The sequence below is a fragment of the Macaca fascicularis genome, chromosome 5 (assembly GCF_037993035.2).
Source record: "Macaca fascicularis isolate 582-1 chromosome 5, T2T-MFA8v1.1".
NCBI lineage: Eukaryota > Metazoa > Chordata > Mammalia > Primates > Cercopithecidae > Macaca > Macaca fascicularis.
The window spans coordinates 166,418,636-166,442,338 of record NC_088379.1 but is presented as its reverse complement, the minus strand read 5'-3'; the positions used below and the strand labels follow the sequence as shown (position 1 = coordinate 166,442,338).

Below are 23,703 nucleotides of genomic sequence, written 5' to 3'. Positions count from 1 at the left end.
CCTGTTTCATCTTGTTTTGATGTTTAAAAAAATTCTTTTTTAAGCTTATTTAAGTTCAGGGGTAGAAGTGCAGTTTGGTTACATAGGTAAACCTGTGTCATGAGGGTTTGTTGTAGAAATTATTTCCTCACCCAGGTATTAAGCTGGTACCCATTAATTATTTTTCCTGACCCTCTCTCTCCTCCCCTCCATCCATCAAAAGGTCCCAGTGTGTGTTGGTTCCCTCTATGTGTCCATTTGTTTTTATCATTTAGCTCCTACTTATAAGTGAGAACATATGGTACTTGGATTTCTGTACCTGTGCTAGTTTGTTAAGGATAATGGCCTTCAGCTCCATCCATGTTCCTGCAAGGGACATAATCTCATTCTTTTTATGGCTTTATAGTATTCTGTGGTGTATATGTACCACATTTTCTTTATCCAGTCTATCATTGATGGGCATTTAGGTTGATTCCATGCCTACACTATTGTGAATAGTACTGCAATGAATATATACATTCATGTGTCTTTATAATAGAATGATTTATATACATTTGGGTATATACCCGGTAATGGGATTGCTGTGTCAAATGGTATTTCTATTTTTAGGTGTTTGAGGAATTACTCAGGGTCTCCCACAATGGCTGAACAAATTTACACTCCCAACAACGGTGTATAAGCATGCCTTTTTCTCCACAACCTCGTCAGCATCTGTTGTTTTTTGACTTTTTAATAGTAGCCAGTCTGACTGGTGTGAGATGGTATCTCATTGTGGTTTTGACTTGCATTTGTCTAATCATCAGTGATGCTGAGCTTTTTTTCATATGATTGTTGGCCACATGAATGTCATCTTTTAAAAAGTGTCTGTTTGGTTCATTTGACCACTTCTTAATTTTTTTTTCTTTAAATGTCTTTTATCTTATTAGTTAGTATTTTGAAACTAAGCATCATAAAATATAGTTTGATTCCCTTTATATGTAATTTAGAATTTTTAAGAATGGTAGCTGAATTTTTTTCAGATACTTTTCAGAACCAACTATTATGAAATTGAACAAAACCCCACTCTTACTGGGACCAAATATGAATTTTAAAATGAATAACATGAGATCACCGGTATAATAGCCATCCAGACATCTGTCTATCTATAGTGTATCTCAAACACACTGACTGAGTTAAGATCTTCTTTATTCTTGCTTAATTCTTAATTAGTTCATTTGTTAAATTCTTTTTAAAGCATGTATTAAAATCCTCACCATTGTTACAGTTTCAATCAGAAATCCTTCAGCTTTTATATTTTGCATATGAAGTTTTATTCTATTCATTGGGTACATACTAGTTTTTGACTTATATGTTCTTCATGAGTTATTTACTATAGAAAAATATTTTTCTTTATTCTTTACAATGGGTTAGAATAAGTAAAACTTTAGCAAATATAAATATATTTGCATATTAAAGGATTAAACTTGGTTATTTCCAAATCTATTGTGAAGGAAGACAATATTTTATCTAGTCTATATTATGTATTTGTAACAAATATGAGATGCCTTGAGAAATTAATAACATAGACATAAAAAAAGAAAAAAGTGATAACCCACATGAATAATTTCACTTTTCAGCATCGTTTTAATGACTTCTCTACAAGCATGATTTGTCTTTTTTTTTTTCCAACTATCCTTAGATTACTGTTATTATACTGGCTTTATGATAGTTTATTCAGACTCAGAAAGCTTAGGAAGTTTCCAGGTGTACATGACTGAACTTTCTAAGGCTAAATGTTCTAAGCTTTCTGAGTTTGGACCTCCAGCCTTGATTGGTCTGGCTTCATGTGACCCATGATTTTAGATGAAGCAATGACACATGCTGATCTTTGCCTCATGCCTCTATAAGATGATAAAAAATACTAGGTTTTGATTAGGGAAAATTAACTATGCTAATGTCTGTCAATTTAGGAATATTCTAAACATTTTTAATTTTACTAAGTGTAAAATAACAGCATAACTCTCCTCTATTTAGCGTTAGCCAGTTTAGTATGCTTGTCATGAAATTTTCTATAGATTTGAAGACTTAAGATGAAAAGTTATAGCATTCTTAATAATAAAAAATGAGAAAAAATACATAATAAATTGTGTAAATAAGGTGCAGAAATATTTTATCTTTGTTTAGCAACTTTTAGGCTTATTATAATTTATAATTATAGGCTTATTATAATTTATACGTATTTTAAGGCTGCTCTTTTATTTGTAGTTTTATAATTTAAAACTTTCTTTTGAAAGTTGTTTTTGATAAAAGTATGAAGTGATGATACTCAAGGGAACTATTGCTTTATTTAAGAGTGCTTTCTCAAAAATTATTAATACACATGACTTTATTAAATTCATTTTATAGTTCGGTATTACATGACAACTTCCAAGTACAAGTAGATTTCATGTACAATTCCCACTATGAAGCTCATTCTGAAATTAGGAAATTATATTTATAACTCTCAGCTGATCAGTTTATATAGAAATTGTTCTAAGACAAATTAGGCAGTTTCTAAAGAAATTACTTCATTTTGATAAAATGAACTTAATCCAGGATAAATAGAATATATAATCTCTTACAGAGAATTACAAACTAAGTTTGTATAAATATGGATGATATAACCCACTAAATCTTAGGGGTTTTTTTTGCTTTTTTACCTATGTTAGTTTGCAATAAAACTTCCTGAGTAAAATTATCTAATATTATTAATTTTTATCATTTACTCTGTTGAAAAGATCTTCAACAATATTGTCATGAATTCATTTCTATCTGCATAGTATTTTATATTTTAAAGTGTTGTCTTATTTTTTCCTCCTAATGTTCATTTTACAAATGAGTAAATAAGCACTCATAGAGTTAGAGTGAGTGTCCCAAAATCACATAGCTAGTCAGTTACAGGTTTTAACCAAAATCTTCCTCTTGAGTAATCCTGTCTGATTCATGGCATGATATATTTTATAGTCTTACATGTTGTTAAAATTATTCTGTTTCTTATACAAATGGTGGTAGAAGATAAGGCTAGCTAGAGAAGTAGCTGTGACAAAAATTATAAGCAAAAGCTTCCAGAATCATATATATTTTGCAACACATTTTAATATAATATTGAAAGACAATTTTTTTTGCTTAAGCCCTAATGCAATATTTTCATTACCTTCTAGTTTGCAAACATTGCCTATGTATAGGGTATATATACACATGCACACTACTGAGGTGCAAATGTGACTAAAAAAGAGTTGAGAAGGTGTTTGATCTGTTTAAAATATGTTTAGATACAGTTTTGAATAAATCTATTCCTACATTGTATTTAGATAGGGTTTACATTTACATCTGGAACATTAAACCAGTTTGGAATATATCATGCTTCCACTTCCCTCCCTCTAGTCCTGATAGACATTGCTGATCAATTATAGTTTTCTTTCCTGTTGAACCAGTTCATGGGCTTAGGCAGGTTCAATTCCCATCTCTAAGAAGTTCATTTCTACTAATCAGTTGGTATTGACAAGTGAAATTAAACACATTTTCCATTCCTCTTATTAAGTCTTAGACATTCTCTGTGTAACTGGCAAAAAAAAACCAAAAACAAAAACAAAAAACTTGTATTTTCAAAACCAACAAAACATGTGAGTAGACACCTAAACTTTGCTTGCTGACTTGTGCCTAGCAATGGGCTGGGAATTTACCAGAGAGTGTTTCCTTTAATCCATTTAATCCTCGGAAGAGTTTCACATTTTACAAATGGAGAAATCAGGACTCAGAAATGGGATATTTTATCCCTTACAGCATAGCAGAAAGTGTTAGGGATGCATTCAAATTTTCTGCTTAGGAGGAGGTTACTGTAATATATCAGCTACACAACTCCTGCCTCAAATAATCACTTTGAGAATTCCTGATCTCTAAATTAGATATACATTAAATAAAATTAAATAAAATCTGTCAAAAAGAAACCAGCATCCAGCATGTGCCAGGCTATGTTTTTTTTTTTCCTTATTTATTCTTTCTTTTCTTTAGATTTAGAGAAACAACATCTTATGTATTATCATCTTAAACGCTTTTGTTATATTTTCTTTTGTGTTTCAGAGAGAATTTCTTAAAATGGTGACTTCTGAGACTTTAAAATTGAGGACTAAAAAGGCCACTAACTTTAAAGATTAGTAAACTCCAACTAAGTTAATTAAACTAGGGTGAACTGTCTCTTTTAAACTAGGTTAAAGTATTGTCATTTCTTACAATGTCATAGGATAAATAAGAAGACCCGATAAAACAACTCACCAAAGTTTATGACCCTAAGAATGTTGCTCTTAATTTATATTTTGTCTCCAACATTTGTTGCATCCTCTACACTTTCATGAAGACTGCAATAATGTGATCAGAGAGTTTTGTAATATTGACGAGAGGTAGTGTGAAAATCATGAATATAAAAAGATTGCTTTGGGACAAAGTTAAAGAGAAATTGATGGCTTTAATAATGTCAGAGACAAAAGGCATTGGACAAGCTCAGTAGCATTTAAAATATTTATTAAACCGAGTCTGTAATTTTTCATAGGAAAGTTGCTTTAATGACAAGGGAAGTCATAATACAAACAGAACCATCCAGCTGCTGCTGTGAGTCAGCACTACTTCAGAGACATTTATATTCTTACCCTCAAGCTTTCTTAGAACCTTTTCTAACAGTTGCAGCTGTGTGAATAATTTGTGGAAGAGCCATGATAGAATTCTTCAAAAGAATACAAGATAATAGCACCAAGAAAAAGGAAAAAATAGTCAGTGCTTAGTTGTTTACTTACCAGTGACCTGACGATTCACCTTAAATTCATTTTTGTTTTCAGTTAGAATGAAGTCACTGTATTGGGTCAGTGATCTCTATCTCTTGACTAAATTCAGGCATCCAAAACAGCCAGATTATGCTGTCTCCATACTCTCCAGCAACAATGCAGAAACTTCTAAAGAAAGATCAGTGTATGAAGGTATGAAGAATGAGAAAAAAGTAAGACTTAGCCTTACAGAGATTTTTTTTTTTCACATTAGAATCTTCCTAATACTGGATCAGAAGCATTATTACATTAAATGAATTCTATTAGATCCTTCCTAAAGTAGATAGAAGTACTGGTTTAGTCTAATGCAGTTAAGTTGCTATGGGCCTTTGAGAAATATGTATCTATCTACCTTTCCTTTTTTTCCCTACTATCATCATAAAACACATAATGGTTTTCAGATGATAAATGTTTGCAAGGATTCCATATAAACACAAAAGTTTCCAGAAAGAAAAGCCTGTGTAAATGTAAATATATTTTATTTTATTTAGTTTCCTCCATTTTCCATTTCTATTTTTTTTTAAGTATCAGAACCTCACCTTCATTTCTGAATTTGTGTAACGTTAAAATGTACTAGTCTTATGTATTATTAGAACAATTGGTCATCTGTATATAGTGTCTGATTATTTACATTTGATGCTCTAAGAACCATCAGATGAACTAAATAAAATTTTATTAGATTTGTTTGATTTATTTAAATGGTGATGTCATTTTTAAACTGAGCAATAGTTCAGTTTCCTTGAAAAGTTACATATATTTGAGATGCATTATTAATACTGCTGTGAAATACTATAAATGCACTAATTTATTTGACCTTTACTTTTAAAATATGATTTTTTTCCAGGATCTCTGATGTGCCTTATATATTAGAGCTAACAATCTAATTCATAATCTAATTAATGTGGATGCCAAGTAGTCAAATTCCAGTAGATACTTTCATAAAGACATTTATTATATTATTAGGACCATCTGAGACAATTTAAGCTAAGAATGTATTTTTTTTTTCAATGCTCCACTTGGCTAATTTCAACTTGAACCTATCACTCATTGGATGTGTAATATAGAAAAGAGAGCAAGTGAGTGATGGAGAAAGTTACCAGCACAATGTACTGTGCTCAGGAGTTGCTCAGTGAATAGCTATATATTATTATCTTAAAACTCAAAAATAAACAAATCAAATTTTATACTTTACCTAATTTTTGAATAAAATATATACATTTACATCCTTTTGTATCTCCTTCCATTTTAGGTAATAGAAGTTTACTTGATTACATTTTTGTAGAATAAATTGTAGTATGTAATGTCAATTTTTTATAATGTTTCTGTATTAATATATACATAATATTATATTATTTGATGTTTATATTATGTGATTGTATTGGATATTATTATATAAAGTAACCCAATCAGTTTAAACTATTTAAGTTGAAGGCATTTCCTGAGCTGTGTTAGCAAGACATCAAATACCATTTGGAATTATTTAGTATATAGAAGCTTATCTTTAAATATCACCTTTTTCATAAAATACTAGGAGCCTATTTAAAGCTTTTCTTGGTAGTCCATGCAAATTGGATCCTAAATCCAATGTGACAACAATTTGGTAGTCTTTATCAGTTTCTTTTTTTTTTCATGCATTGCCAATAGAAGGAAAAAGACAAGTTTATAGAGTGCACTTCCTAACTAAAAATGACTGTAACAAATGGTTTGAAATGTTCTCTGGAGGATTATTGACTTTTTAATTCAGGCTGCCATCAATCCTCATTTATATTTCATAATATGTATCCTGGGAAAACGAAGCTACTTTTAAATGTGTAGCTTGTCACTGAGGTTAAATAGTTGTTATGCCAATCACTTATCTTTCAATTCTATGTGAGTTAAGAGACACTTTTCAGAAAATCACTTAACACCAATAAACTAAGTGAGACACATGTCAATTACATAAAAGTATTTTTTCATATATATAATCTATATGAGAATTAACATTTCATGTGACAAAAATTATTATTCACTAGTTTTCTTTCTGTCCCTTCATAAGTACATCAATAAAATAGAAGCAGCTTGGAATGCAGAGGAAATTGAACATCTTATCTAAAAAGGTTTCCTTTGGGGAGTATCGGTGACAATATAAGTGGCCCATGTAATATGTATATTTCTAGTATGAATAATGTGTCATCTGTTGCTCTTATTGAGGTGATTGATGTGCTTCCTTCCAAACTAATTCTCAGATTTAGGCTGTTTCAATTTTTTGCTACTCCAAAGACTGTTGTAACAAGAATTGATCCTTACAAATCCTGTGGCCAAACTTTTTGTCTTACTAAATATTTATTGAGAGTTGTTATTAATATCTATTCTGATTCCCTGTATGTCTTTTTTAAAATCTCATCTCCTAACTCTAGTTGTTAAGAGATTAGAGATTAGTCAGATTAGTCTAAATATTTTCAAGAGTTTTTTTACTCCACCCCTTACAGTGCCATAAGTACATTAACATATCTCTTTAAAAAGTTATTTGTTTTAACCTTCAATAAAATAAAATGCTGCAATAACTACTCTGTTTTAGATACATCAGGAGAGCCTAAACATGTGCTTTATGTCACCAGGAAAGCAGGCACAGAAATACTAGGAGAATCATTTTTGAAAGTGTATTTAGTATTTCCAAAAAGAAATCATTTAAGTAGTCCTCAAGGAAAAGAATAAAATCAGAACTTGGTTTTACCCCTTGTCACTGTGCAAGCATGTGTATGTTGTAACACTTTTGAATGAGGAATGTCAGGAAGGGTGCAGCAGATTTCTTGTTGTACTTAGAGCTTTGAAAGTTTATTATTTTTCTGCTTCTAAAAATATTAAAGGCGATGTACAGGATACAGACCCAACTATGGACACTAAGGGTTATTGGGGCCTTTCTGAAGACACCTTCCTCTGCCTCATTTTTCTCTGTGTAGTTAACATGAATCTAGTTTAATATTTCCAGAGTATAGCTGGGAAAGGGAACTAAGAAGCCAGTGGGGTGATCGGCTCTAGTCCTGATGTGGTGGCTTTAACTAGTCTTGGTTTGCATTACTTTTACAGTTTTAGTAAATCTGGAAGATTGGCACTTATTCAATAGTCAATTAAATTTGTATATACAAAGGATCCTCCAGACAATAAAAAATAAGAGTGGTGAAATTAACTTTGCACTATATTTGAATCACCAAATAGAGTCTCAGATTGTTTTTGGACCTTCAGGTTTTTTATTGTCATTCTGATGGCTGAAAGAAAAGGATATCAGATAGTTTAAAATACATGCATTAACCAGAGAGCAGATGGTCCAGGTGAACAAAACTTTTATGTCCTGTTCTTGTCTTTTGATATCTCCTGCAGAAACTTCTTTGACAGAGAGCTAGAGTCCTCTGCTTTATTTACCAAGTCATAGTCTTATTAAGGACACTGTGTGTTACATATACTCTCATGGCCGTTCTAAATAGCAAATGCTAAATTGTAAATCTGAGAAAGGAATCAGTGTGATAAGCCTGTAACATACATCGTGTGGAACTTTTCTTTTTTTTTTTTTTTTTTTTTTTTTTTTTTTTTTTTTTTGAGACGGAGTCTCGCTCTGTCACCCAGGCTGGAGTGCAGTGGCCGGATCTCAGCTCACTGCAAGCTCCGCCTCCCGGGTTCACGCCATTCTCTTGCCTCAGCCTCCAGTAGATCGGACTACAGGCGCCCGCCACCTCGCCCGGCTAGTTTTTTTGTATTTTTTTAGTAGAGACGGGGTTTCACCGTATTAGCCAGGATAGTCTCGATCTTCTGACCTCGCGATCCGCCCGTCTCGGCCTCCCAAAGTGCTGGGATTACAGGCTTGAGCCACCGCGCCCGGCCGGAACTTTTCTTCATGGTCTTCATTACACCAGTCACTCAGCTACATCAGGGAATTTAATGATTAAATAAGGCAAAACCTCTTCTCTCAAAGAGCCTATTATTAATCATATATATCATATCCTATATTGCTGGATTATATATATTGTTTGACTATATATTGCTTTGCAATATACAACTCTTTATTTTTACAATTCTGTTTGATTTTCAAAACCTTAAAATATGGTACAATGTTTATTTTACATATAAGAAAACAAAGACTCAAAAGTTTGAAAATGACCTCAAGATCACATAACTATTAAGTAGCAGAATAAAGACTCAAAATCATTTGTCTCAGTCAAAATGTCTTTTAATGACAACAAATAAACGTATTTTCATTAGCAGGGAATTTTCCAAATCTGAGGTCTAGAATTCACTTGAGGAGCACTTTCATAAAAACGATATGCATACTCAATATTAAGTATGGAAAGGTAGCACTCTCTACAATTAAGAAAATTCAGCTGTCCAGAACTATTTGCTTTCAGTGTGAATAGATTTAATATTTATAATAAAGATAGCTTGCTATTTTTTCTTGGAAAGGACAGTATGCTTTTTGATATTGGGATTAAAATGTCTAAACCATTTGTTCAAGTGTATTCAAATTCTTATCTAACCTCAAAAATTTACATAGCATGATCATCTGAAAATTATACAATTAATAGTCCATCATTGCATAATTCCTGAATCATTTCCTACAGAGTTTAGTACATTATAATGACAATTATAATGTTCTTGGAATGCCTGGCACTTGTAGGTAATTGATACATGTAGATTTACTGAATGAATGCAGGATTTCTCTCACAACTTTTTTGGTAGTAAACTGGGTAATTGACTGTCCATACAATTGCATGTGACGTATATCTAACTACCTATAACATAACTCAAGTTCAAGAAGTATACACTCATTGGAAAAATATAAAAGATTCAGCATGGTGCATATGCTGAAAATGTGTCTCCCACAACCATATTCACTACACTGCGTGTCATACTCCCCTAAACACTTCAAAATTCAGCTCATTTTCCTTTAAAGCACTTTGTGTTGATAACTCCGGTTTTTCTGTAACTACCACACCTCTTTCAACTCTATTACAGGACATAAAGTGTTCTGTTACAATTATTGTTTCCTGGTTTTCATTATTGAATAGCACATACTTTGAGAGTATGACACATATGTTGTCCACCTGTGTCAACCTAACAGTTTACAGTTTATCACAGATATTAAGTAATCAATATATGACTAATTAAATGAACAAAATGAGCATTTTGGTAAGTGGTACTGTATTTGGATTGTTTCTACAAAGATGGGTTTTATCAATTTTGTGGAATGGGAATGCAAATGAAAAAAGATTTGATGGCTGAAATTAATATAATGGTAACTAGAGGCAATAATAACTAAAGGTACCATGAACATGGTTTATTATTCCATTGATTTTAGTCTTATTTCATTTTTATCAATCACATTTTAAATAAGGTTTCAGGATGTTTTATAAAGGGTTTGAGCACCATGTGTTAAATATATTTATAGTTAATATATTTGTTCCTTTATTAAACTTAAAATATTTGAAATGTTTTGTTACTGTTATTTACAAATATGCGAACTTGTATCATGCAAATTTACCAAATTCCCTTATTATCACAATTCATCTAAAGAATCTTTTGTATTTTAATTTACTCTATGCCATCTACAAGTGCTTAAGATAACCCTTATCATAATAAAGAAAATATTTTCTTTTTTTGTTTTCTAAAAGTAAATGAGTTTTCTGCAATTATGGAAAATATCACACAATTTTACTTCTTTAAACTGTTAATATGGTGAATTAAATTCAGTGATTTTTTGAATGTCTATAATTAACTCAATATATTATGGTATATTACCATTTTAGTATTCTGATAAATTTTGTTTGATAATATTTTGTACGGGAATTTTTCATCTATTTTCGTAAGTGACATTGACCACTAATTATTCTTTCTTCAAATGCCTTGTCACATTTCGATATCAAGTTTATGCTGACTTCATAAAAAAGCTGGGGATTTTATTAGTTATCTATGCTGCATAATAAATTAGCTAAAATATTAGTGGCTTAAAACAACAAACATTTATGCTCTTAGAGATAACAGGAAAATCGAGATGTGCAGTAATAAACAGGGAAATGATTTAATAATTTAAAAATTTATTTAAATAACCAAATAATTTGAGAACAGTTTAGCTAGGTGATCCTGGCACAAGGTCTTTTCTGAGATTTCAATCAATATGTTGGTCAGATCTGTAGTCATCTGAAAGCTTGATTGGGGCTGGCATATCTACTTCTAAGATTACTCACTTACATGGCTATTGGCAGGAGGCCTTAGTTTTTTGCTGGCTGTTGTCATGGGGCCTCTCTCTGCCCCTTGGTATACAAGCATCCCCATAAGACTGATTCAGTATCTTATGACATAGCAGTTGAATTCCACAAGAGCAAGAGAGCAATGAAAATATTGCAATACCTTTTATGACCTAATCCTGGACATTATGCACCATTACTTTGCCACAGCTCTGTTCATTAACAGTACATCATTAAATCCAGCCCATAGGTCCCATGTGTAACATGAGAACAATTAGCCTCTACCTTTTGAAGAGAGGAGTGTCAACAACTGATAGAGATATTTTAACACTACCAAAGAGATGCCTCTAGCCCCATTTTATTCTCTAAAAGAGTTTGTATAAGATTGGTGTTACTTTTACTTTATTTTGGGAAAGTTCTAAAGTTTTCTTTGATTAAAAGTTTTTAAATAAATTAAATGTATTTAAATGCTATAAGACTTTTTAGATTTTGTACTACTTTTTGTGTAGGTTCTGCTAGATGCTTGCGTTTCCAGAAATCTGTTCATTTTATTTAAAGTTATGTGTTGGCATAAAGCTGTCTATAATTTGTTCTCTTTAGATTTTACCATTTCTGTAAGAATTTAGCTATCAGTCTGACTTTCTTGGTATGCCATTTTGTTTCTTGGGGTTGCTTTTTATGATTTGTCTTTTTTTCTTTGGTATTCTATAGTTTTGCTGTAATGTCTATATATGGCGTTTTTTAAGAAAGTCCAACATCTTTAGGCTTTTGGAATCACTGGTTTGATGTCTTACACAGAACTGAGAATATCACAGTGGTTACCTCTTCAAATACTGCTCTCTTCTTTTACTTCAGTAAGGTATTCTTAATCTATTCTGTATTCACTTACTCTCTCATCTGTATTTTCTGTGTTTTGTACCTCTGTGCTTTATTGTGGATATGATTTTTTTCTGACTTAACTTTCTATTAGCGCCTTTCTTCTTCAGCTGTATCTAATCTGGAGTTAAATACAAACATTCAGTTTATAATTTCTGTTTTTGTCATTTAAAAATATTATAGCATTTCTAGTTGATTTATTTTAATTACAATATTATGTTGTATAACTTCCTAACTTTTTATGTTTAGCTATCAACTCTTTAAACACAGGAAGCATAGATGAGTAATAACTCCAGTTACTAGAATTTGGTGGCTTTTTAAAACTTGACTGTTGTTTTTATTTTTACTGGTTAAGTTTGTATTTTCTTGAGGCAAGCCTTGAGATATTTTGTTGCATTCAGCAAACTTGATTTCATAAACCATTTTCAAAATTATTTTAATTATAAAGATAATAGGTTCTTTAAGAGCGGTATTCCATCTATGACTGTCAGGCACTGGGAGGTACCAGAGATCTTGCAATGAATCTTTGGACATTTTGTGGCCAATTAAATACAATGCAACTAGTGACCTAGTACAGAGAAACTGTTACTATGCCAGGATTTCCAGCCACAATTATTGTGGGACCACAATACTAAGCCCATTTACTTTACTTGAGACTGCATACCAGAATCAGCTGATTCCCTGATATTGGCATGTATTTGTAAACCATAAATAAATACATAATCCTGGCTTCCCAGAAATTTTGGGGTCTGGTAAGGTAGAAGAGATAAATCACTACATTTGATTCAATGTAGCAACAGGGCCAGATCTTAAAGAAACACACACTGAATTAATTAATGGCTAAAAGAAAAAAAATACAAAACCTCTCAAGATGTCTTATTATTTTTTAAATTACATGTGCACACACATGCATATGTGTATATACATGGGAGAAAAAGACAGAAATAAAATACCCTTGATTAGTAATCAACTCTGACTTCAGAATCTTCACCTGCTTTGGAAACCACTCTTGAGGGAGAAACAGCTGTAGCTCACTTCCATGAACCTTAAAGTTTCTTCTGTACTCATTCTGCCATTCCTCATTTTATCCCTAAATTACTTATGGTTTCTGAAAACGCTTTCCGTAAACTTTTCCAGGATTTTAAGTCCTAGTCAGGAAGATAATCAGAATCAATAATTATCATTTTTTTCAACATTACTAGAAAGTTATCAATTAATCCACACCTCATTTTTAATTGTTGAGTGTTTCTATAATTTTGCCTAATGCTGTATTTAAGACATCTCATTTTAATATCAATGATTTTATATATATATATAAAAGATTGCAAAAAAGTTTGAGATTGTATTCATCACTAGTTAATTCAGTGAGTGACTTCTATAAAGAAAATTATTTTACCTAATCAAAGTGCAATTATCAAATCAGCAAATGTAACATTAGTAGTGTCTCAATATATAATACAGGGACTATATATATATAAAAAACATATATGTGTTTGTGTGTATATATATATATATTTTTTGTTTTGTTTTGAGGCGGGAGTGCAATGGCACAATCTTGGCTCACTGCAACCTCCACCTCCCGGGCTCAAGCGATTCTCCTGCCTCAGCCTCCCAAGTAGCTGGGATTATAGGCATATGTCACCATAACCAGCTAAATTTTTTGTATTTTTAGTAGAGACGGGGTTTCACCATGTTGCCCAGGCTGGTCTTGAACTCCTGATCTCAGGTGATCCACCTGCCTCGGCCTCCCAAAGTACTGGGATTACAGGCGTGAGCCACTGCACCTGGCCAATACCATATTTAAATTTTGTCAATTCTCTTAGTAATACACTTTATAGCTTATTTTTCTGAGTCCAGGACCCAATATTGATTTGCATATTTTATTTATTTCTTATAACTCATTTCTTTTAGTCTAGAGTGTTTCATTGGCCTTCTTTGCCTTTCCTTTTTTATTCAGATAAAATCCACATGCCATCTAACTGTGCCTAAATGAACCATATAGTAACTTATAATATATTTACAGTGTTGTGTAACCATCACCACTTTCTAAGCCTAGAACATTTTTGTCACCCCCAAATAAACCTCATATCCATTAAGCAGTGATTTCCCATTCCTCCCTTTCCTCAGTCCCTAGCAACAACCAATCTGCTTTCTGTCTCCATGGATTTGCCCATTCTGAAAGTTTTATAAATGAATTAATATAATATGTAAACATTTGTGTCAAATTCCACTCACTTAGCGTAATACCTCCAATATTCATGCTGTAGAATGCATTAGTATTTAAAAATGCAGTAGAATGCATTTTTATGGCATGGCTGCATCATTTTATATTCCCTCCAGCAATGTGAAAGAGTTCTAGTTTCTCCGCATACTCAACCAACAACATGTTATTTTCTGATTTTTGTTTATTGGTTTAAATAGCCATTCCAGAGGGTGTGAAGTGGTAACATGTAGTGGTTTGGATTTGCATTTCCCTCTTTTTTTTTTTTTTTAATTTTTGAATCTTTTCATGTGTTTATTAGCCATTTATATGTCTTCAGTGGAGAAACGACTATTCAATTTTTTTGTCCCAAATTTTAATTGAGTTGTTGGCTTTTTAGTTCTGATTTGTAACATTTCTTTATATATTCTGGATACCGTCAGACTTTTCAAATATCTTTTCCTATTTTGTGAGTTGTATTTATACTTTTTTAGAATAGTGTCCTTTGATGCACTACAAAATCTAATATATTTATTATATTTTTGTTGTTGCTTGTGCTTTCAGGTCATGTCTAGAAGAAACCATTGTCCACTCCTAGATCAGAAACATTTATTCAATGTTTTCTTCTGAAAGTTTACTGTTTTAGCTCCTATATTTAAGTATTTGATTTATTTTGAATTCAATTTTTTTTTATGGTACAAGGTAGGAGTTCAGGTCTATTTTCTTGCATGTGGTTTTCCAATTGTCCCAGAATGATTGAAAAAGAAATTGACCATCAATGTATGTTTATTTCTACACTCTCAAGTCTATTCCATCTTTGTGTTAGGATTGCACTGCTTTGATTACTGTAGCTTCATTGTATGTTTTGAAATCAGCAGGTATGAGCCCCACAGCTTTGTACTTTTTCAAGATTTTTTTTCACCACTTGGAGGTCTCCTGTAATTTCACATTTATCTGAGGATAACTTATTTAATTCCCCCCAAAAAAATGCAGTTAGAACTTTGATAAGAATTACCCTGTACCTTCGTTTTCCCTTTATTTGTCTTTGTCAACTTAGCAGTATGATCACTTTACCAAAAGCCTTTGCCAATTTGTACCATGTTACCAATCAGTTCTTTCAATCCAGGAATACAAGGTGTCTTTGGATTTATTTCAGTCTTCTTTAAATTCTTTCAACAAAGTTTCATAGTATTTAGTATGAAAGTTTTGCATCTCTTTGGTGAACTTTATTCCTAAATACTTTATTTTTTAATACTATTGTAAATGGAATTATTAATTTCCTAACAGGCTATAATAAAAAGAGTTTATTTTCCTTCCATTTTATACTCATTCATTTATTTATATAACTGAATTCATAGTTTTATTTAATTCCTCATACTCCCTTGTAATTACTAATTATTTCAGTGCTCAAGTTGTCCCATATTTAGCAAATTGGAGTCTCTTTTAACTGGTTTTTGTATCCTTTTGGTATGCCTCATCATTCTTTGAGGACTTCTTTAATTTCTGAAACAAGGTATTCCAGGCACACCTTATATTTTCCCTAGCAAAATCCCAGAATAGTTGTTATCCAGTTAACACTGGTATATTTCAGTGGATAATACTATTTGGAAACTACAATCTGTAGAAATGTATAGCATCATTAAAATATATAATATATTATTTATCTTTTTGCAATTTTTGTTTCTTTTGGAAAATTAAATAGAAAATATGAATCACTTTCTCTTTCATTTTTTCCTTTAGTTCCTCCAGTCATCCGGGTGTATCCAGAGAGTCAGGCTAGAGAGCCTGGGGTAACTGCCAGTCTTAGGTGCCATGCAGAGGGCATACCAAAGCCTCAGCTTGGCTGGTTGAAGAATGGAATTGATATTACACCAAAGCTGTCCAAACAACTCACGCTTCAAGGTGCCTTTTACTTGCATTTTTTTTCTCTTAAATGACCATGTTGAAAATTTATACTAAAATTTATAATGTTATTTGGAAAATAAAAGAAAAATGAGTGTTACTGGCAACAGAATGTCACAAACATGAAAAAAATGCTTATGTCTAAGAAATTATATGGGAAAGACTCTTTTAACATTTTAATGTTTTTAATAATAGTCTTGTTATAATGATTAATTGTGTCATTATTTTGGTGATAAGTAGAATATTAAATTATGTATCTTTAAAATACTTGTCCTGTGAATTATAGCAGTTATGCTGAACAGAATAATTAGATCCTTTCACTGAAATTCATTTCTGAAGTTAATTTTTAAATGTTTAAGTAAAACCTTGAATGTGTATTATAGAGGATTTCAAAACAGAATTTTTAATGAAATTTTTAGCATATTTTCTAAATGAAGGGAGAAAAATATCAAAAAGTTACTAAATGTTTTCCATTTACATTTTTTAAACTTTTGTATTACATTCTAATATACAAAATATTGTACATATTCTAATGTGTAGACATGAATAAATTACTGTATATTAGATCATAATAATCCCAAATATGTGGAAAATAAATAAAAGCAGGCAAGATTTGTAAGATCAAATCATTTAAATAGTCCAAAAGCAGTTGCATATAATATATTAATTATATTAGCGTTAAAAAAAAAGCACAAATTTTTTTTCATTGTTGGGGTAACAGACAACACTCATTTTACTGGATTATCTTCTTCATGGGCATTATAGTTCTTATTTTATAACTTTAATTTTCTTTAATTTATACTATTAAACATGAACATATTTTGTCACTTTATTACATAGATTTCTATTATTATTCCACTTTAATAATGAATATATATAATTATACATTTTTAAATAAAACTTTTTAAAACTTTTACTTATTCTTGCAAGTCAATAGAGACATGTCTGTGAAACTGTCCTTAAACTTTAAAAACTTTAACCCTAGAAATCACTAATGTGCATACATAGGTCAGACACATTTGCACACATATCTAGTGATTACCTCGAGCGGTCTATAATGTGAGAGGAGAAGACTTATCTGATTAACAGAAATGAAATGAATAAAAATCTAAATAGCTTCTGACTTTGTCTCTTGTCCATTTAATAGCAATAAACCATATTATAAAAGTATGTCAAATTTTTCTCTCAGGAACATACATGACAACGCATTTTTGAAGTTGTTACACTCCAGACTGCGAAGAAATTACTGTCAGTTTTTACAACAGGGAAAAATAGCTAAAGTTTTACGAGAATATGACAAAAAATAAAAGGAGAGAAGAGATAATTCTAAGCACATGGGGTATAAACGCCATGTGGCTCAATAACTATTTAATTATCTACTTATTCATCAGATGCTTCTTTAGTGTTTGTATGTGAAGTCCAAGTCCAGACACTAATTTAATATCTATGGCAATGGCTGGGATAATATGTGAATTAGAGAGAGTAAAATCCTAAGAAAGCACAAATATTTTATTAACAGACAAGTGAAGAAAATAATAGAAAGAGACTAAAATTCATCAAAAGACAGGAAACTAGGTGATAGTATGGAAGAAGAGAAAGTTAAAAATAGAGTTTGACAATGGCAAATGCCTAGAAAGTTCAATAAAAGACATTGGTAAGTGTTTACTTCAAGTGATGAGCATGTTCTTGTGACATTTAGCAAAACAGTATCAGTAACAATCAGTTTTCAATGTGTTTAGAAATGAAAAGGAGACAAGAAATACAAAAATCTTTTTTGGCCAGCTCCTGGTGGGGAGGCTTAGAACTGACGGAGATATTTCTTCTTGGATAATTCATCAATCTGAGAAGGTTCAGTAGGGAGAAATGAGAAGGATGAAGGCTGCAGGAAGAGTCATAGAAATCAATAAGAAATAAGGGGAGATTTGCCTTGGAAAGAAACAAAATTTCCTGTGAGAAGTAAATCAAGGTGAAACTAGGAACAGAAAGTTTTGAGGCTGCTTTCTGATCACTTCTATTTACCTCACGATTGAAAGAGCAAGATCACTTGCTGAGAGTGAAGTTACTATTATGATGGGAAGCATCAAACAAAGAATATAAAGATTTGAAGTAAAAGTAGAGGTGGATATGAAAGGCATCTAACTGGAAAGGTCAAGTGAAATGAATAGCAAGTAGTTTTGAATGTCCTAGGAATTGAAAACTGTGAATCTGAAAATTATAATCTTGCTTATGCAATAGTCTCATAACTTACTCAAAGAACTAGGTGCAGGGACACCAGATGCAGAGATGGGTTAGCTTACTCTAGTTCTAGAAGTTAGGAAGGCAGATGTGTCAGGATGGTAAATAGATAAAGGGAATGGTAGTTCTGGCAATAGAGTGGCAACATCTAGGAATGCTAGATCACATAGGAAGAGAAGGAAAGACAATAGGACATATAGGTTAGGAGAACATGTAAAAATATTGGGAGACAGCATTTTAAGAAGGAAGAAATTTATTTGATATTTCAAAACAAAACCCAGAGAATTTAGGCTGTTAAGTGTGTGGATCCTGAGAAAAAAAAAAATAGGTGTGATTTTGGAGGAAGCCGTATCTTATATAAAACAAGAAGGTGAAGCAAATGTAAATACATTGTTTACTACCTATCTTTAGAGCAGGTTCCTATAAACTAAGACCCACAGACCATATCTAGATAGCTGTCTGTTTTCTGAAATAAAGGTGGGTTTTGTTTTTGTTTTTGTTTTTGCTTTTTTTTTCTCCTTGTTGTTGTTGGTTTGTCTTTAGAATACAGTAGCACTCATTTTTCAAAACATATTGTGTAGCTGCTTTAATGCTGCTATGGCAGAGGTTAGTAGTTACCGCAGAAACTGTGTGGCCCACAAAGCCTAAATTATTTACACCTGGCCTGTTGCAACAAAATGAAAACCTGCCAATCCCTTTTTTGGAGTAGTGATTCTCAATGAATGATGCGAGGAATGAGGGTGTGTAGTAAGCATTTGCAAATAAAGAAAGAAGTTCAAGTTATTCAAATGATTATCTCTCTCAAATATCCACATCCACTGCCTCTCCATATCTCACATCCCTTGGGAGCTACTGGGCTCCTAGCAACAGCAATCAAGCTCTTTTCTCATTGGCTTTCTACCCTTGTTTTCCCAAACCACACTGATTACGTTGCCTTCTACCTGTCACAGATAGTCATGTCCCATTCTACTGTATGTGTGGTTCTTGTAACTGAACAACATGGAACACACAGACACAACTATGTACACAAACACACACACACACAGGCATGCACACACACATACACACAGAAAGAAAACAAAAAAAAGAAAAGAAAGAGAAACTTAAACAAATGACTACAACAAACACTCAACTGCCGGGTGCGGTGGCTCACGCCTGTAATCCCAGCCCTTTGGGAGGCCAAGGCAGGCAGATCACCTGAGATCAGGAGTTCGAGACCAGCCTGGCAAACATGGTGAAACTCCATCTCTACTGAAAACAAAAAAAATTAGCCAGGGGTGGCAGTGTGGGCCTGTAGTCCCAGCTACTCGGGAAGCTGAGGCAGGAGAATTGCTTGAACCTGGGAGGCGGAGGTTTCAGGGAGTCGAGATCACGCCACTGCACTCCAGCATGGGCGACAGAGTGAGACTCTGTCTCAAAATAATAGTAATAATAATAATAAGCTTGATGAATGGCAATAGTATACCTGTATGATTTAGCTCAGTTAATTGCTCTTTGAAAACATCTTTCATATGTATTTACCTGCAAGCTAATCATATTGGTATTATTAGATTTCCGAAAAAGCTTAGGGGAATGTAGGTTCTGAATATTATAAGTAAATATATAACTGAAATTATACTTATCAATATGAAATACCTCATATACAATGTAGAATATAGGAAATGATATGAAACATAAAATATGCATTTGATATAGAGTATTGGGCTGTCTTATAGGATGACAGCATGGTTTATGAACACTTGTATGCTTCTGGAATAATTTGGCATGTCTTCAAAGTATGGAAGTAGGAAGGGAAACAGTTTAATTAGGACAAGCCAAGAGAACTGTTTGACTGTGTAATCAGAAAGCACTGTTCCAAAACTGAAATTGTCGTTTACAAGTTTCATTTCCCTTCTTTTTCAGCAAATGGCAGTGAGGTTCACATAAGCAATGTGCGCTATGAAGATACTGGAGCATACACTTGTATCGCAAAGAATGAGGCAGGAGTGGATGAAGACATCTCTTCTCTTTTTGTGGAAGACTCTGCTAGAAAGACCCGTATGTATTGAACCGCCCCCCGCTAGCAGACACACACCATACTCAACATACATTTTTACAGCTTTTTTAAAAAAGTAAAGGCACCAGAAAACTGTGAATTGCACAATGCATTATAACAAATAGATTTATATGTAGGAAGGATAAAAATCTTGAAATACTAAAAGCAGATTTAAAGATGAAAAAAAGTTGTGAAATTTTCATTACAACACTAGATTTTATTTTTTTGCAAGTACATATGGTGTTTCAGGTCCTGTCTTCCCATTTGCTCTTGGAGGAATTTATATCTCTTGCAAAATCCCTCCCCTCAATTAAATGTGAGGAATTCAAGGCCCCCAAATGTATCCAACATGTATCGTCTAGGTAGAATACATTACTATATTTCTTTTCCTGTCAGTTACATTGAAGTCACTGGATTAAGACCTCTACAGCATCCTTCTCTACAGAAGGTTCAGTGGTAACTGCCACTCCAACGCACTCACTGCCCCGACACAAAAACCACACTGTGGCTGTTCTTGGTTTAGTGCTAAAAATCGTTGCCATCATGGTTCATGTTGTCTGATTGTCTCCTGGAGTTATACCCAAAATGACTTGTTCTCTTTTATTTTCTTTAATTACTTGGCAAAAGGGATACAGATAGGGTGAAGATGCTGAGGATGGATTGCTTTTTATGATAGCTGAATTGTTTGGAGCTCAAACTACTATTACAGCATGTATCAAGTGCACTCTTTGCAAGCAAACAAACAGGCATTTTCTTCCCTCGGTCCACACATGCCACAGTGTGACTGTTTTGGGATAGGGTCTGGATGTTCTTGAAACGACTACTTCCCTTGCTGTCTGCTCTTCAATCCGACTTGTTACGCTGCTATTAATATATGTTTTTCAAGAGTCTGATGTTATTGGACCCTCTAACTTGACAGGCCCATTTTTCTGAATCCAGTGTTTGAACAAGGTTAAAGCATTGACCCAGCCAGTAGTCTTCCTATTCTTTCTTAAGTCTCTTAGTGCATATTGACATGAGTGGATCCGTTGAGAAAGGAGGACCTTACCCAGGTCCCAACTACTAACGTATCATTATCTTCATTTTTTCTGGTTAGGACAACCATCATTATAAAGAAATATTTTAAAAAGAAAGTCTTTAGGTAGAAAAAAGAAAAAAAAAAAAGCTGGATTTAATGGCCTGCATAAGGTCCACCATAATTCCCTTACTCTATTCCTTTTATGTGGTACAGCCAATACTAAGTTGGAATTCACTTTCTGTGAAAAATTAATTTTAGGCGGCAAGGAATTAAAAATGTTTGCCTTCTTTGTCCTTATTATGATGTTTGTGAAACAGATTTTAATATCAACTCTATATTCTTACATTATTTTAATGTTTGTTATGTACTTTTAAATTTATTTCCCTAGTTACAACAGTAAAACACCTAGCCAAAGCTCCCTTTATCAACTATCATACAACTTTTTAGTGTGTGAATTCTAGAAAAATTTTAGGAGAAGATTTAACAGGATTAAATTTTCAACAAGGTTTAAATCTTGTTGAAGTAAAAGTGCCCGTTTAAAAAATAATAATGCACGTAATTAAAATCAGGACAATACTAAATAAGTAAACCAAATAGAATATTAGCAACTGTGGGAAAGTATAAACAGAAAATGTAATAATGTAATAATAATATTATTATGTAAAAATGTAACAATGTAATAACTTGACAGAAGACAGTTTCCCTTAGGATGCCTCCTAATAGTTAGATGCCAGAACTCTGTATAACAAAAGAAAACCAAAATCTGGTGGAATTCATAGTAGTGAAAATTACCACCTTTTGTAACCCCCATCTTAAGGATTATGGATCTGGGTTCTTTTCTAGTAATTTCGTGGAAAGAGACCAATACTAGATATACATGGCACATTTGTATTTTGGAATGCTAGATATTTTCCTTCTTTTTTAATTTTATTTTTTCAATAATTTCAAATTTTATTATAAAGAGTGCATGTGCAGGCGTGTTATATGGGTATATTGCTTGATGCTGAGGTTTTCGGTACAAGTGATCACATCATCCAGGTAGTGAGCACAGTACCCAATAGACTGTCTTTCAGTCCATGCCTTCTTTCATACCTCACTCCTTTAGTAGTCCCCAGTATCTCTTTTTCCCATCTTTATGTCTATGTGTATTCCATATTTAGCTCCTACCTATAAGTGAGAACATGTGGTATTTGGTTTCTGTTCTTGCATTAATTCACTTAGGATAATGGCCTCTAGCTTCATTCATTTTGTTGCAAAGACTATGATTTCATCCTTCTTTAAGGCTGCATAGTATTCCATGATGTATGTGTACCACAGTTTCTTTAACCAACCCACCGTTTATAGGCACCTAAATTGATTCCATGTCTTTGCTATTGTGAATAGTGCTGCAACAAACTTGCAAGTACATGTGTCTTTTCTGTAGAATGATTTCTTTTATTTTGGATACAAACCCAGTAATGGGATTGCTGGGTCAAATAGTACGTCTGTTTTAAGTTCTATGAGAAATCTCCAAACTGCTTTCCACAGTGGCTGAACAAGTTTGCCCTCCTACCAACTGGATATAAGCATTCTCTTTTCTCCATAGCCCTGCCAGCATCTACTGTTTTTTGACTTTTTAATAATAGTCATTCAGACTAGTGTGTGATGATATCTCATAGCAGTTTTGACTTGCATTTCTCTGATGCAAATCAGAGTGGTGATGTGGAACATTTTTCATATGTTTGCTGACTATTTGTATGGCTCTTTCAGTAAGTGTCTGTTCTTATGCTTTGCCCATTTTTAAACTGGATTATTCGATTTTTGCTTATTGATTTGAGATCCTTGTAGATTCTGGATATCAGACTTTTATTGCTTGCATAGTTTACATGTATTTTTTTCCCATTCGGTAGGCTGTCTGTTCACTTTGTTAGTAGTTTTTTTTTCTGTACAGAAGCTCTTTAGGTACTCTTGTCAATTATTATTTTCTTGCGATTGCTTTCGGGGACTTAGCCATAAATTCTCTGCCAAAACCAATGTGGAGAAGGGTATTTTCCATGTTTACTTTTAGAATTCTTATAATTTAAGGTCTTACACGGAAATCTTTAACCCATCTTGAGTTAATTTGTGTGTACGGTAAGAAGTAGTGGTACAGTTTCATTGTTCTGCATGTGGCTAGCCAGTTATCCCAGGACCATTTATTGAATAGGGAGTCCCTTCCCTGTTGCTTTTTTTTGGTCTATTTTGTCAAAGATAAGATGGTTGTAAGTGTATGGGTTTATTTCTGGGGTGTCTGTTTCATTCCATTGCTCTTTGTGTCTGTTTTTATACCAGTACCATGCTGTTATGGTTACTGTCTCCCTGCAGTATATTATGATGCCTATGGATTTGTCCTTTTTCCTTAGGATTCTTTGGCTACTCATGCTCTCTTTTGGTTC

General features: G+C 32.7%; 1 protein-coding gene across 6 annotated transcripts in view; it reads left to right on the top strand.

Moving 5' to 3' along the window:
- Nucleotides 1–23,703, top strand: part of FSTL5 (follistatin like 5) — an 812,423-nt gene that overhangs the window by 647,887 nt on the left and 140,833 nt on the right. For all 6 annotated transcript variants that reach the window (XM_005556204.4, XM_005556203.4, XM_005556206.4 and 3 more), the window contains 2 exons: nucleotides 15,840–16,001; nucleotides 20,139–20,273. In XM_005556204.4, coding sequence (XP_005556261.3) covers nucleotides 15,840–16,001; nucleotides 20,139–20,273 — 297 coding nt within the window. The remainder of the gene's footprint in view (nucleotides 1–15,839; nucleotides 16,002–20,138; nucleotides 20,274–23,703) is intronic.